Source organism: Carettochelys insculpta, chromosome 27 (genome assembly GCF_033958435.1).
Source record: "Carettochelys insculpta isolate YL-2023 chromosome 27, ASM3395843v1, whole genome shotgun sequence".
Classification (NCBI taxonomy): Eukaryota; Metazoa; Chordata; order Testudines; family Carettochelyidae; genus Carettochelys; species Carettochelys insculpta.
The window spans coordinates 9774596-9789174 of record NC_134163.1 but is presented as its reverse complement, the minus strand read 5'-3'; the positions used below and the strand labels follow the sequence as shown (position 1 = coordinate 9789174).

The 14579-nt window shown below is 47.9% G+C and overlaps 1 protein-coding gene across 3 annotated transcripts in view; it reads right to left on the bottom strand.

Annotated features, from left to right (window-relative positions):
- Nucleotides 1–14579, bottom strand: part of KDM4B (lysine demethylase 4B) — a 209693-nt gene that overhangs the window by 47970 nt on the left and 147144 nt on the right. For all 3 annotated transcript variants that reach the window (XM_074978255.1, XM_074978257.1, XM_074978256.1), the window contains one exon: nt 12492–12664. In XM_074978255.1, the coding sequence (XP_074834356.1) occupies nt 12492–12664 (173 nt within the window). The remainder of the gene's footprint in view (nt 1–12491; nt 12665–14579) is intronic.

Sequence of the window (14579 nt, the reverse complement as noted above, 5' to 3'; positions counted from 1 at the left end):
CGCGCAGAGGGCCTCTTGGCACTGCTCGGTCCAGACCACCTTGTCAGGCTTTCCCTTTTTACATAGCTCCGTGAGGGGGGCTGCGATGGAGCTAAAGTGGGGCACAAACCTCCGGTAGTACCCCACCATCCCAATGAAGGCCTGGACCTGCTTCTTAGTCTGGGGTGTGGGCCAATCTCTGACAGCCTCCACTTTAGCTGGCTCTGGCTTTAAGCAGCCGCTGCCCACCTTGTGGCCTAGGTAGGTCACCTCAGCCATTCCCACCTTGCACTTCCCTGCCTTGATAGTCAGACCAGCCTTCTGGAGTCGGTCCAGCACCTGCTTGACCTGGGACACATGGTCCTCCCACGTCTGGCTGAAGATGCAAATGTTGTCCATGTAAGCCAGGGCAAAGCTCTCCATCCCTTTCAGTAGCAGGTCCACCAGACGCTGGAAGGTAGCGGGTGCCCCCGTGAGGCCAAAGGGCAGGACCAGGAACTCGTAGAGCCCCACAGGGGTGATGAAAGCCGACTTGAGCCGGGCATCATCGTCTAATGGCACTTGCCAGTACCCCTTGGTGAGGTCTATGGTGGTGAGGTAACGGGCTCCCCCCAGCTTGTCTAAAAGGTCATCAGGCCTGGGCATGGGGTAGGCGTCCGATACAGTGATGGCGTTAAGCTTGCGATAGTCCACACAAAACCGAACAGACCCATCTTTTTTAGGGACTAACACCACGGGCGAGGCCCAGGGGCTGGACAAGGGTTGGATCACCCCCAGAGCCAGCATGTCTTCAACCTCCCCCTCTATGTCCTGAGCCGTCCTCCCTGCGGCTCTGAATGGCACACACTTGATAGGGGCGTGGGTGCCTGTCTCTATTCGGTGGACAGCCAGGTCAGTGCGTCCGGGTCTGTCCGAGAACAGCTGTTGATGCGAATGCAGCACCTCCTTGATCTCCGTCTGCTGGGCATGGGTCAGCTGGTCTGAGAGGGGAATAGACTCCAGCAAGGAGCCGGCTCCAGTCCTTGTGAGTAAATCCACCAAGGGATCATCCCCCTGCCCCTCCCAGTGTCTGCACACGGCCAGCACCAAGTTCTGTCTGTCCCAGTAAGGTTTCATCATGTTCACATGATAGACCCGGTGGTTGTGGGCCCGGTTCGACAGTTCCACCACATAATTCACGTCATTTAGCTGTTTGACAACCTTGAAGGGCCCATCCCAGGCCGCTTGCAGCTTGTTCCGCCGCACAGGTACAAGGACCATCACTTGATCCCCGGTGGCATAGGCTCGGGCCCTGGCGTTATGGTCATACCAGACCTTTTGCTTCCTTTGGGCCATGGAGAGGTTCTCCCTGGCCAGGCCCATGAGCTCGGTGAGTTTTTCCCGGAAGGTCAGTACATACTGTACCACTGACTCCCCTTCAGGAGAGGTTGTCCCCTCCCACTCTTCTCTGAGCAAGTCCAAGGGTCCCCATACCCTCCTTCCATACAGCAGCTCAAACGGGGAGAACCCCGTGGATTCCTGGGGCACCTCCCTGTATGCAAACAGCAGGTGGGGTAAGTACTTGTCCCAGTCATGGGGGTATTGATTCATGAAGGTTCTCAGCATCTGCTTCAGAGTCCCATTGAACCTCTCCACCAGCCCATTGGTCTGCGGGTGGTAGGCTGTGGCCCAGGTGTGCCGGACCCCACACTTGTCCCACAAGCTTTGCAGCAGGGCCGACATGAAGTTGGACCCCTGATCTGTGAGGACCTCCTTGGGGAACCCCACTCTGCTGAAAATGGACAGCAGTGCATCCGCCACGGTGTCAGCGTCGATAGAGGTCAAGGCCACAGCTTCTGGGAATCGCGTGGCAAAATCTACCACTACCAAAATATATTTCTTCCCCGAACGCGTTGCCTTGCTGAAGGGGCCCACTATGTCTATAGCCACTTTCTGGAAAGGCTCCTCTATGATGGGCAGTGGCCTCAGGGCAGCTTTCCCCTTGTCCCGGGCCTTCCCCACCCTCTGGCAGGGATCGCAGGACAGGCAATACAGACGGACAGCTGCAAAGATCCCTGGCCAAAAAAAGTTCTGTAACAACCTTCTCCTGGTGCGGTGGATCCCCTGGTGTCCGGCGAGCGGGACATCATGGGCTAGGTACAGCAACCTGCGCCGGTACTTTTGGGGGACCACCAGTTGCCTCTGGACCTTCCATGGCTCTGCTTTGCATCTGGGAGCCCACTCCCGGTACAGGAATCCTTTTTCCCACAGGAATCTCTGCCTGCAGCCCTCCCCCAGCTGTGGAGCTGGGCTGAGACTGGCCAGTTCCCTCAGCTTCTGCAAGGAGGGGTCTCTCTGCTGCTCTGCCTGGAATTCTTCCGCTGGGGCAGGGGCGGATGCTACTCCCCCATCCCTGCCTGGCTCCAGCACCCCTGGCCTGTGAGATCTGGTTTTTGGGGGCCCCCTTTCTCTCAGGGTTGGCCCCTGTGGCTCCTGTGACTTTGGCTGGGCCTGTACCCCTGAATCTGGGGAGTGCACCCCTCGTTTTCTTTGGCTACAGGTCAGGACCAGGGCACGAGGGCGTTCACCTTGCCAGTTCTCCAGGTCAGCCCCCATCAGTACATCCGCCGGCAAATGGCTGTGCACGCCCACTTTCTTGGGGCCTTCCTTCTTCCCCCATTTCAGGTGCACCCTCGCCATGGGCACCTTGAAAGGGGTCCCATCAATTCCTGTTATCGTCAGGTGGGAATCGGGTATCATGCAGCCCGGTGCCACCACCCCGGGTTGGGCCAGCGTCACGTCAGCGCCTGTGTCCCAGAACCCCGTGACCTTTTTCCCATCTACTTCGAGGTGTTTGAGACACTTGCTCCACAGAGGTAGTGCCGCCCCCACTCTGTAAACTGACCTCTGAGCATTTGGTCCCCCTGAGGAGCTGGTCTGTGGGGCGGACTCGGCCCAATCCGAGTGCCCATTGTCAGCACCACCCGCCTTGGCCGCCAGCCCCTCTGGCTTCTGGGACCCCACCCAGTTGACTCCATGACCCCCCGGCCTGCTCAACCTGTCTGGGAGCCTGGGGCACTGGGCTGCTCTATGCCCCTTTCGCCCACAGCGATAACAGCCTGGGTCTTGTTGTGTCCCTCGGGCCGGCTGCTCTGTCCGGGCTCTGTTTGGCTCTCTGTGGGGTGGGTGGCTGGCCCCTCTTTCCTTGGCCTGCCCAAGAGGTGGTCCCCTCTGTCGTACAGTCAGGGACCAGTCTCTCTGAGATTCTCGGTCTCTCCGGGACTCCCTCTCCCTCCGGGACTCCCTCTCTTTGTGGGGCTCACTTTCAAACCTGGCCCGGCTGTTTGTGAAGTCATCTGCCAGTTTCCCTGCATCGTGTGAGTCCCCCGGCTTCCGGTCCACGAGCCACACCCTCAGGTCAGATGCGCACATCTCGTAGAATCGCTCCACGACTGCCAGCTCGATCAGGTCCTCTACAGACTGGACTCCCATTCCGAACGCCCACTTCTGGTAGTATTGCTTCAGGCGGGCAGTTGTATCTACATGGGTTTCCTCTGGCCTCTTCTGCGCCTCCTGGAACTTCTTTTTGTACATCTCCGGGGTCAGCCCGAACTTATGCAGCAGGGCCTGTTTGAACCATTCATAGTCCCCAGGCTGCAGCCCCACCAGCTGGCTGAGCACCGCTGCGGCCTTCTGGCCCAGCAAGGGGGTGAGGTGCCGGAGCCACTCATCTGGGGGAACCTCATGCAACTCACAGGCTCGCTCAAAGGCGGTAAGGAACTCGTCCATGTCCCCTGGGTCCTGACACTGGGCCAGCACGCGCGTCTCCAAGTGACTGGCCACCCCGAGCCGTCTGGCCCTCTCCCCGCTTACCGCAGCTGGGGCCTCTTGGCGTCTCACCTCTGCCATGGTTTGCTCATGCTCCCGCTCTCGCTCTCTCTCCTCCCGCTCTCTCTCTTGTAGCTGGCGCTCGTGCTCACGCTCTCTTTCCCGTTCCTGGCGCTCATGTTCCCTCTGCCGTTCCTGGCGCTCGTGTTCCCTCTGCCGTTCCTGGCGCTCCAGTTCCTTTAATTTCACCTCGAGTTCCAGCCGTCGCAGCTCTGCGGTGGGGGACTCTGCCCGCGATGGACCACCGCTAGCTGAGCGCGACCTGGCGGGCACCGCGTCTGTCTGACGGCGTCGAGCCCCTGCTCCTGTCGGAGAATCCGAAACGCTTCCCGAGGCTGACCAGCCACTTTCTGCCGGGACAGGCTCTGCCCCCCCAGATCGGTCACTCTCTTCCAGCTGGGCAATCAGCTGAGCCTTGGTCGCCTTCCCCACGGTCAGGCCCCTCTCTCTGCACAGCCCCGCTAGCTCTGCCTTCAGGAGTCGGGTATAATCCATCTCCCCGCTATCTCCCGGGGTATCCACTCACCAGCAGCAGCTGCAGGAATGGCTCTGTTCCCCCTCTGGCTCTGGTGAGACTCCTTCCTTCTCTTGCGCTCAGTCAGCCACTGCTGGGAGCTCATCCGTGGGTGCAGTGCATCCCACTTCTGACACCAGTGTGATGGGGTTCAGGGGTCCCCCTGCACTGCACCCCGTCCGCTGGCAGGAGTGACTCTCACTCAGCAGGTACAACAGAAGGTTTATTAGACAACAGAAGCCCAGTTTCTCACAGAAGCGACAGCACAGCAGCCAGAGACAGTCCTTCCAACCTGTTCTGGGGGGAAGAGCCCGAGGGGTGCCCCTCTGGGGTGTAGCTTTCCCCCTCCTCTGGCTGGCTGCCTTCCAGCTCTCCCTTTTCCTAGCCTCTAACTGCCGCCCCCGATTCAAAACCAGCTCAGCTCCTCCCTGGCTCTTTGTTCAGGCAGAGGTGTTACCTGCCAGTTGTAGCCCCAGGGTCATCCTTAGCCACTGGGAACTGCTGCTTGCCTCGGACATCCAGCCTGACTCACACATGCACTCCCCCCACTCCATCACACCTACACAGCGGGATAGCTTGCTTTTGGGCCCTTAATAATGTCCCTTTGAAAAACTGCCAACTCTCCTCAGCTTTTTTCCCCTCAGCTTTGCTTCCCATGGGACCTTACCTACCAGCTCTCTGAGTATACCAAAATCTGCCCTCCTGAAATCCACGATCTCCATTTTGCTGTCTTCTGTTCTACCCTTCCTTAGGATTGTGAACTCTATGATTTCGTGATCACTTTCACCCAAGCTGCCTTCCACCTTCAAGTTCTCTACCAATTCCTCCCTATTTGTTAAAATCAAATCTAAAGGAATATTCAGTGCCTCATTAGCATGCTGCCAGCCGCGGCACTTCAAAAGTGCCTATCCTATTAGCTGACAGGAATAAGGGGATTTCTACGTTTGCAGGGTTCTTTCGAAAAGGACTCCCATATAGATGGGCCGTGCGCAAGTGAAACACGGCACATTATTAGTGTGCTGCTGGCTGCAACACTTCCAATGTGCTGAATATTCATTTCAGCACCTCACTAATATTCTCTGATTTGGCCATTAGCATGGCCATTTCAAAGTTTTCCCCTACTGTAGACATAGCCTTAGAGTTAGGAAATGTTTCTTAATGTGCAAGCCACGCCTCCCTTGCTGCACTTTAAGCTTCTTGTTCTGTCATCACAGGATAAAGCGAATAACTTTTCTTCTACCTCCCCGTAACAATCTTTTAGTACTTGAAAGCTGTTACCATGCCCAGTGTTCTCTGTAAGCTGAGGGTGTGGGCAGCCACCCAGGAGAGATAAGCAGCATGCCCACAACTAGCAGCCTGTGTTTCTACTGGTGGTACACAGACACATGCCTCAGTGCACAAAACAAAATTTATTCATACAGTCTGTCTTTTCTTTTCCAAACTAAACAAATCCAGTTCTTTCAATCTTCCCTCACAGGTCATATTTTCCAGACTTTTTTTTTTTTGGCTCTTCTCTGGATATTTTTCCATATCCTTCTTGAGGCCTAATCAGTAGAGTGGCCCCTGAGCATCCCTCTCACTTCTTGGCACCCTGACAAAACCTAATCTGGAAAATATGGCATATGGCCCTAAAAGCCAAAAATTATGACATAAGTAAGGAGGCCTCTCTGTTTTAGGATTCTGGTTTGATATCGTCAGAGTCCAGAGGTGGAAGGATAGTTCTGCTTTGACAAAGCCTGAGCATAATTATATGTATTTGGAGGACTTCCCTACCCCATTTCATGTTCCACTTCAAAACCATCCTCAACTACAATTCCTTCCATGTACAGGCACTGCTGGTTTATGAGTCTTATTGTGTATCCAATGCAATCAGCAATCCTGGGAAACGAATCATTGTATCAAACTGCCTAAATCACTTTACTGAAAGGCTTCTAGTGCTGGATCCTTAGGAAGATGCCTTTAAAACATGAATCAAACACAGCATTGAAGCAGGTCTATTACCAACACCATCTCAGTACTGGCTACTATGCTGGGCATTTTCAACGCTTGCTTTCATCTCTCCCTCCCGACATACCGTCATTCATTTTATCTGCATTCTGTCACATTTTTCGTACAAAACGGTGACAGCACACAAATTCCTTGGGCAGATAGATGCCTCAATATTCTTCTACAGAGATGGAGACTACCCATAAAACAGAGACCTTCTCTGCTCTCCCCACATTTTCCCTCCCACTATAGCCCAGTTAAATGATTGGGCCAATTTGACTGCAGAGCATTCCAGAACAGCCATGATTAAAATGCCTCCTGGTCCTTGGTGAGCATCTCTGGGTCAGGATGGAAGATGTCTCGACTATTTCCCTTATTGCATCCACAGTGAATTATGTTCCCTATGCTCACCCCTCCCTGCACTTCATGAATAAAGTTATCAGCCCTCTCAAAGGAAAGTAAATAATAGATGTTCCACAGACAGATGCCAGCCTGCAATTTGTTTAATAAAAGATTGTTTTCCAACTACAGCTGCTAAGACTGGATGACTCTGTTGCAAAAGGTCACCCTCCCTACAAATAGGACAGACAGGGAAAGGAGAAAACCACAACATGGAAGTGGGATGGCAGAGGGAGAAAATGTTACCCTAATAATGAAGGTGACCAACCAACTCCCCAGCTCAGAATCTGCCATTGAGAAGAGTAGCAAAACCAACTGGCAAAGCTTAACCTGCGGCAGAAAATCAGATAAGCTGTGACTGAATAATGTGATACTCTGTAATAATGATTAAACCCAGAGTAAGATGAAGCTGTAAAAATTCCTGCTGAAGTCTATTTTAGGTGGACATCTAAATCTGGACATCTCCCAGGAGCGTATGTTCAGATAGTTTTATTTACACAAATTTAGAAAAATGGCAACAAGGCCAACCAAAATAGTTATTATTTTATTTGTGTAAGTAGCACTTCAGATAAACTGGTTTGTAGCATCACACAGAAAGGAATACTGAATTCCTTAGAGAAACAAACATATTGAATGAAAGTCAAACTGGACTTCGCCTCAGTCACACAAGACCAGATCATGTTTACTTTCTATACACTGAGAGAATTCTCTACACTAGCAACAAAATGAAAGTCATTCACTGGCTTTGTTGACTTCTGACTGGGCTAATTTGACAGCAGCTGATATTCAGGCCTATGTTTAAAAGTTTTGATGTTAAGAAGACAAAAGATGTAGCTTACAGGTGTATCTTCAAGAGGCAGTACATAACCAAAACCAGAACTGAGAAATAATAAAGTGCAATTTTAAAGGGAAATCTGTTACTCAGGGGTGCTTACAGATGTAGAAGGGATCTGTATTTTTAAATCACATTTTCATTATGATGGATTAGTGGAGGGGCCCTGGGCAGCTAGCCATTCATGCATTGAAGGTAGATACAAACAGCACAGCAAGTAGACATGAAAACTTAAAAATGCAACAGCAGTTTCATTTTTGGAGGGAAAGAAGGAGAGCTGGCTGGGGCAGAGAGGCAAGTAGAAAATTTATACCACTTTCCATGGAAATTGCAGGTGCTTAGTACCTCTGGGGAAAAAAATATAAGCTACTTACATTGGAGTCTAATTTTAAACATCCAGACTTGAAATCTTTGCAGATTACTGGCTTCACCTGCTACTTAAACAACTATAAGCCCAAATATCTGCACTGGCACAGAAGACTTGAGACAAACATTAACAGCAGCAATTCAGGCTCAGCTGTAGCTAAAATTGTTGTTGTTGTAGTTGTTTTTTTAGTTGTCGATGATATAATTTAAGGAACTATAAGATGGGCACATCAATCTACCAGCACAGCAATCATAGAATCACAACAAATTATAGCAACAGTGTGAAAGAGTCTCTCAGTCATGGAGATTATTTCATTCTCTCTTCCCAGTAATAGCTCCATTTTTCACACACACACACACACACACACACACACACACCCCATTTTTTTTTTTTTTAAACTTCAATTCATCACAGCTCAGTGTGGACTCCACACCCTAAACATTCCTCTCCATCCTTTATGATTACACCCTTCAAATTATTTGTGGAGGAACCCAGTGGGCTCAAACTTTCAAGCTAACAGAAGTTGGAAGTGATATAAGAGAGGGATGCTCAACCAACTAGGAAGGAAGCACCTTCCACTAGCCACATGCAGTCAAATGAAGGAGCACTTCTGACTCCATGGAGCAGGTGGTAGATAGCATGAAATTACACTTCCTAAGTAGAATTCTCATGGTAGAAGAAGTGTCTGTCCCAAAGGATGCCACTAAGTGACCTGAAAGATCCTGCTGGTCAACACCACTTTATGTTTCAAAGTGGTGTTGTGATTGTGCATTGCATTCTGACAGGACCATGATGCCGCAGAAATGTATTTAGCTACCTCAAAACAACACTGGAGGAAAATAGGGAGACACAGTAATGTCCTACTGGACAATAAAAAAACTCAAGATAACATGTCCATTGTGCCCATAACTGAACTGTAGCATTCAGGTTTTGCATGGTTGCCATGTGCATGTGTGCATGAGAGAGAGAGAGAGAGAGTGTGTGTGTGTATGCATGCAACTAGTGTGGTTGCATTTAAAGATGACACAAAGTGGTGCACAATAAAATGCATATCTAACCACTGCACAGTTAGCTGTCTCATTACTTCTTTTCATATCAAAAGACAGAGTCCTCCTGTGAAGCACAGGAGCCTACATCCCAGCCCTGCAGCACTAACGTGCACAACATGGCACACAGCACATGCTGGTATATGCACTGCGCTCTTTCTAACTCAGAGAGGAGCAGAGCTAAAATGCTCTCCTTAATTTCTAGTCACAAGGAAATCTACTAAGAAATTCTGAAAGCATTGATAGTGAAATGATAATTTATGAGCATAAAGGTTAGTCATAAAAGGCAAATAGAAAACACTGTCAAATTTCTGGGTGCGAAATCCTTAAAACCACAGCTATTAATATTCAAGAAGTCCAAATCAACAACATGAAACAGACTTCTTTCTTGAAAGCTGCCAGTGATCTCTGCAGAATCCCACTCTTCCTCCTCTCCCTCCCTACTCTCTTTGCCCCTCTTTCTGGGATAAGTGAAAAATCCCTTTACAACCAGACTAAAAATCAAAGCAAAATGAGGACATGGGGATGGGGAAGAGATAGGAAAAATGGGGAGGAAAATATTCAACTCTTATGTTGAATTCAAATATGCTCTTCACACTCTGAATAGGTTTTAACAGTAAACGAAGGAATCAGATTATTTAGCTGAAATCTGTCTGAAGCCTGAGGATGAGTGGAGGATGGAAGTTTCTGAGGCAGGTTATGGTATTCTGCTAAAGACCCCCTATTTGAATCCTGAAGCCTGGAGTAGGCCTATACTCTTTCAGTTCAGAAAATCAGTTAGCATGAGTGGAGAGATACCTCGCTGCCGCCCCTGACCTGCCTCCCTCCCCACCCCGCCCCGGGTCATCTCACTCACAAGACCCAGGCAAGGTCATCCCAGCTTGGACCTGAAGGAAGTCGCCTCAGTAACCACATTCCACAAAGAGGCCCTGCATACGAGAACTTAGTTATGGTGTTTTCCCCTCTGCCATCCCAGACTGGTACTCAAAACAAATGTGTTATTACTCTATGCTGTTACTGTCTCTTTTGCTTTAATCTTCTAGATAAGCACCCCTGAATGTGCCCGAGTAAAGGAGCCATCATTGCTCTTGTAGACGAACCATCCATCCAATTAGGCACACAGATGTTATTGCATGTCTGCTTTGTTTAAGTAACTTGTTAAGAAAAACCACTTGTACTAGAGATAAAATGTTCTATAAGCAAAGGGTGTTGATACGCTAACATTTTTAGATTATTGGCTTATTCTGCTCATTATGTCTTGCTGCTAAGAGCTATCCAGGCTTGGGTAACACCCATGCCGTAATTTACCCCCTCACCCACTAATACTTTATATAATCAATTGCAATCTATTGTCTGGCAGTGCTCCACTGAGTCCTGATGGGCAAAGTGGCACTCCACCAGCGCTGTGTGTAATAAACCCTCCTGCTTGCTGCCTACACGGTGTCTGGACTTTGTTCCAACAATAAGAATGCATTCTCTGGCATTCAAGGCATTGGCAAAATCAGGTGTATAACTTTTTCAGCTTCACTAAGACTCCGACCCATTGCTTGCAAGTTATCAGCACACTTGAAACTGCACTGAAAACAGACGAGCTGCTTGTCCCATTTTCTGCAATGGTGTTGGAAATGCTGTTTCTCTCTTCTCAACTAGTCATTTTCAAAATAAGAACTAAGCATGTGATTTAAAAATCTGTTCACCTAGAATGCAGCCATCCCCCCTCTCCTCTCTTCCAGTCTAACATGTGCAGATTTATCCTTGAGAGTTCTATGTAGCCTCCCATGAAACACCAGCTTTTTCAGGCAAGTTATTAACAAGGAGTAACTGTTCAACTCATATGCAAGCCATGCATACAGTTGAATGTGCTATTGGCACTTTCAAGATGAGGTTACGGGTAGTAGCTAGCTATTCGTGAGGTGCTGCTCTCTCTCCATATGGTAATATGCTACATCTTGCCATCTTTCTTGGAGCAGGAAGGGAGCACTGTCTAGCTGATAGATCATGGGACTACATCAGGAAGCGGGTTCTAATTCCAGGTCTTCCACAGACTCTCTGTGTGACACAGGTCACTAAGACATTTAAATCTCTGCTGCCTCAAGTTTTCTCCAAATGTAATTGGGAATAATAAGGGTGTACACACAATAAGGAAGATGAATTCATTAAGGCTGTCAAATGTTCCTCAAAAGCTCACCAGCATCATCAATTGCCACAATCCATACAGCGCTGAGAGAAAGTGCTGTGGGGCAACAGAAAGTGTCCCTACTGCAAAAAGCTACAGATGTCTAAGGAAAGGTTGGTTCTCCCACCGTGAGCATCAATATATACCATGTCATCTAAAAAGACACACACACCGCTCACCATACAAAAGACAGGAAACACACTGTTCCAGATCTTCCATATACTTTCTCCATTACATGGTGCCTCTAAGCAAAAGCTTTTAAAGCACTTTAAAAATACTTTTACAGCAATCTTGCATTATTAATAATTGATACATCCAAAGAATGGATGTGTAAAAAGCAGGTTAAGTGACTTGCCAAACACTCTCAGAGATTAAGGGTCAGAAGTTGGGGAAAGCAGCCCTTTGTCCTGACTCCCAGTTCCCTGACCAGACTGGACTAAATCTTTTGCTCCTGAAGTGAAATTTGGAACCTGTGCTAACTTAGGTCTGCTGATGGGGAAGGACAGGCATGAGAGGGGTGAAAAGGAGCAACTGCTGTAGGATCTGGTGATTCAAAAGGGTCCAGGGCTCCCAGCCACGGCTTCTACTACTATGCTGTCAGCAAGAGCCCCACGCCCTTTAATTCACTGTCAGAGCCTCGCACAGCTTGCTCAGTGCAGCACTGAGGGCTGTCTCGAGGAGGCTAGCCCCCAGCCCTACTCCTTCCGTCCAAGGCCCTGCCCCTTCTGGCAACACAGAGACAGCCACTTCCACCCCAACTTGCTAAGGAGTCCGGCAATTCTATCAGCCTCCCTGGATGGCTTTATAGGGACTTGCGCCAGCTCATCTCCTCAAGGGTTATATTTATCTCCCCACTCCTACAGATGGACTAGAATAGAAAATAAGCTCAGTCAAATTTCTGTCCTCATTCCTAAAGATGTAAGAGATCCCCAGGTGCCACAGATCAGGAGGGAGAGTGAATCTAATGCTCTCTGGAATGTGCTGGCTATTCCTTCTCACAGGAGGATAGCAAGACATTCCTTTATTGAACATTTTATTACAAAAGTCATTCTGTAATGTATATTTTTACAAAACTACCACTCTGGCAAAACTCCTATGTCCTGCCAAGACAACTACGTGGATCACACTCTTACAGTGAGAAATCAATTGCTGCTGTACACGACTGTGCTTCAAAAAGTACAGTCTTACTACTGGAAAAGATTCCATTGATTGCACAGGAGGAATACAAACAACACTAGGTAAGTAACTTACAAATGCATTCTGGAGAAACAGTTTACCCCAGTTCTGTGTTCTAACAATGTATTATCAGTGTGCAGGAACCTCACCTTCTCCTGCCTCAGCCACTTTGCTTCTCTCTTCTTCATCGAGGTCTGCCCCTCTTTTCAATTCCTCCTTCATTTTGACTTCTTCCAGGGCAGTTTCCATAGCAATGACTTCCCCAAGAGATTTCTGGTCCTCGGTTTTATGCCTTCTGGGTTGACTTCTTTTTCTATGAGACCTGAAGGGGCAGAAATAATGTTTCCCATAAACAAACAGCCTTCAGACCATAAACAATTACTGTCTTGCAAAGAGTTTGTTGTAGCAACCTAACACTACCTTCCTTGGAGAGTGAACACAGGATGGCGAACAATGGCCTATGCCCACACAGGGACAGAGTGGATCTTAAAAAATGGAATATCCAGCCCCAGGAACCATGAAAGGCCATTAATTTGAGGAGAGTCCCTAAGGTTCCCCCCAAAAGTTTTCACTGTTAATATAAACTTATGTTGTGTAGTTACAGCAATTTCAATCTAAGCCCATTATGGACAAGTTCTGCATATTTTTATGGAAATAGAAGGAAAAGTGCCATATTTTGTTTTCTGCCTGCACTCCACCTCTTCTTTTTCTTTCCAGATGTGTGTCTGCCTCCTTATAGAAATCAGAGTATTCTGCAAAGGAACATAATCCAACCGTCAAAAACTACCAACTGCTGCCAATTTATAAAAAGCAAGGTATGGACTACTTTGGGCACTAGGTCAATATAGACAATCTAAGGCTTTCTGAGAGATGTAATACAGTAGCAGGACAATTCACAGGGTTCAAGGATGATGGGGAAAGCAAACTAAAGGAGCACATTAGCTATCAAGTATCAATCTGACACTAAAGACTTATGGAAGACAACACCTTGAAAGTGACACAGCCTGCTGGTGAAGTCCAGGAGTCAGAAGATTACAGATAGCAACTGTGAGGGGGCAGGAGACAGGAAACCAGGGAGTCTCTTCAATTTATGAGCCACATTTCAGTTAGTTTTCAAAATATTATCTAAAATAGATCTCTGAACCTTGGGTCAGAGCCTAATAAAATCCTTTATCTGCAAAGATCGATTCAGAGAGCTGGGACTTTCATCATTTTAGCATGCAGAAATTTTCAAAAGTAGCAGCTTCTGTCCAATGTCCCCATTTCATGACCTTGCATCTGCCACCACACTACAAAAGACCACAAAGCCATCTATGGCAACTCATCTGCCCAATACTCCATGGGAGCCAGAATCCAGCTTCACATTCTCAGAGCGTGTCCAGAAACTCAGTGGCTAATTAGATTTGGAGTAGGATGAAGTTAACAGAGCCGTTAATGAGGCAACAAATAAAAGAAATAAATTAAAAAACCCAAGAAATAATGAATGATTAATAGAGAAGAAAAAGTTCATCCACATGCACAGTAATTTATAATAACTAGACTCTAACCATATGGTCACCCGTTAAGTATAGATGTTAACTTCACACCTGCAAGACATCCATTAGACAGAACATGCGGCTAAACCCAGAAGGATCAGCTCTTCTCTTCACTAAGATCCTGAAAACATACCACATCCTCAGAAGACAGAAATGAACAAAATTCTTTTAGAAGTTAAAACTTCTGCAGCTGGTAAAGTAGAATCAAGTTTTGGAAGCTATTTGTATTAAAGGATGTGGTTTTATCTTGATTATTCATAAGTACGGTGCAAAAGTTGAAAAGGCTGTAAAGCTTTAACCTTATATTGGATGCAATAACAGTTTCACACTGCTCTTCTCCCTCCTGAAACTGCAGGGAGATAACCAGGGAAAGAAAGAGAGCACTCACATCTGATGAAACTACTCCTGGAGTTACAAACAAATGGGTTGACATTACTAGAAGAAAGATACTATACTACCTACCCGGACACATTTCCAATATCAGAAATGGCCCAGTTGTCTGTGAATCTGGCTAAATGGAAGCGGTGGATAGATATTCAACATGACCACATGAAATTAAGCTGATCTTTCCAGGAGAACACTACTGCTTTGGAAAACTCCCAGTATGGAGCACTTTTCTGATTATGGGGTTTGAAAACTGTCTGGAAAGGATGAAATAAGCCAAAGAAGTGGCATTTGCCAAAAAAATATTTCAACATGACT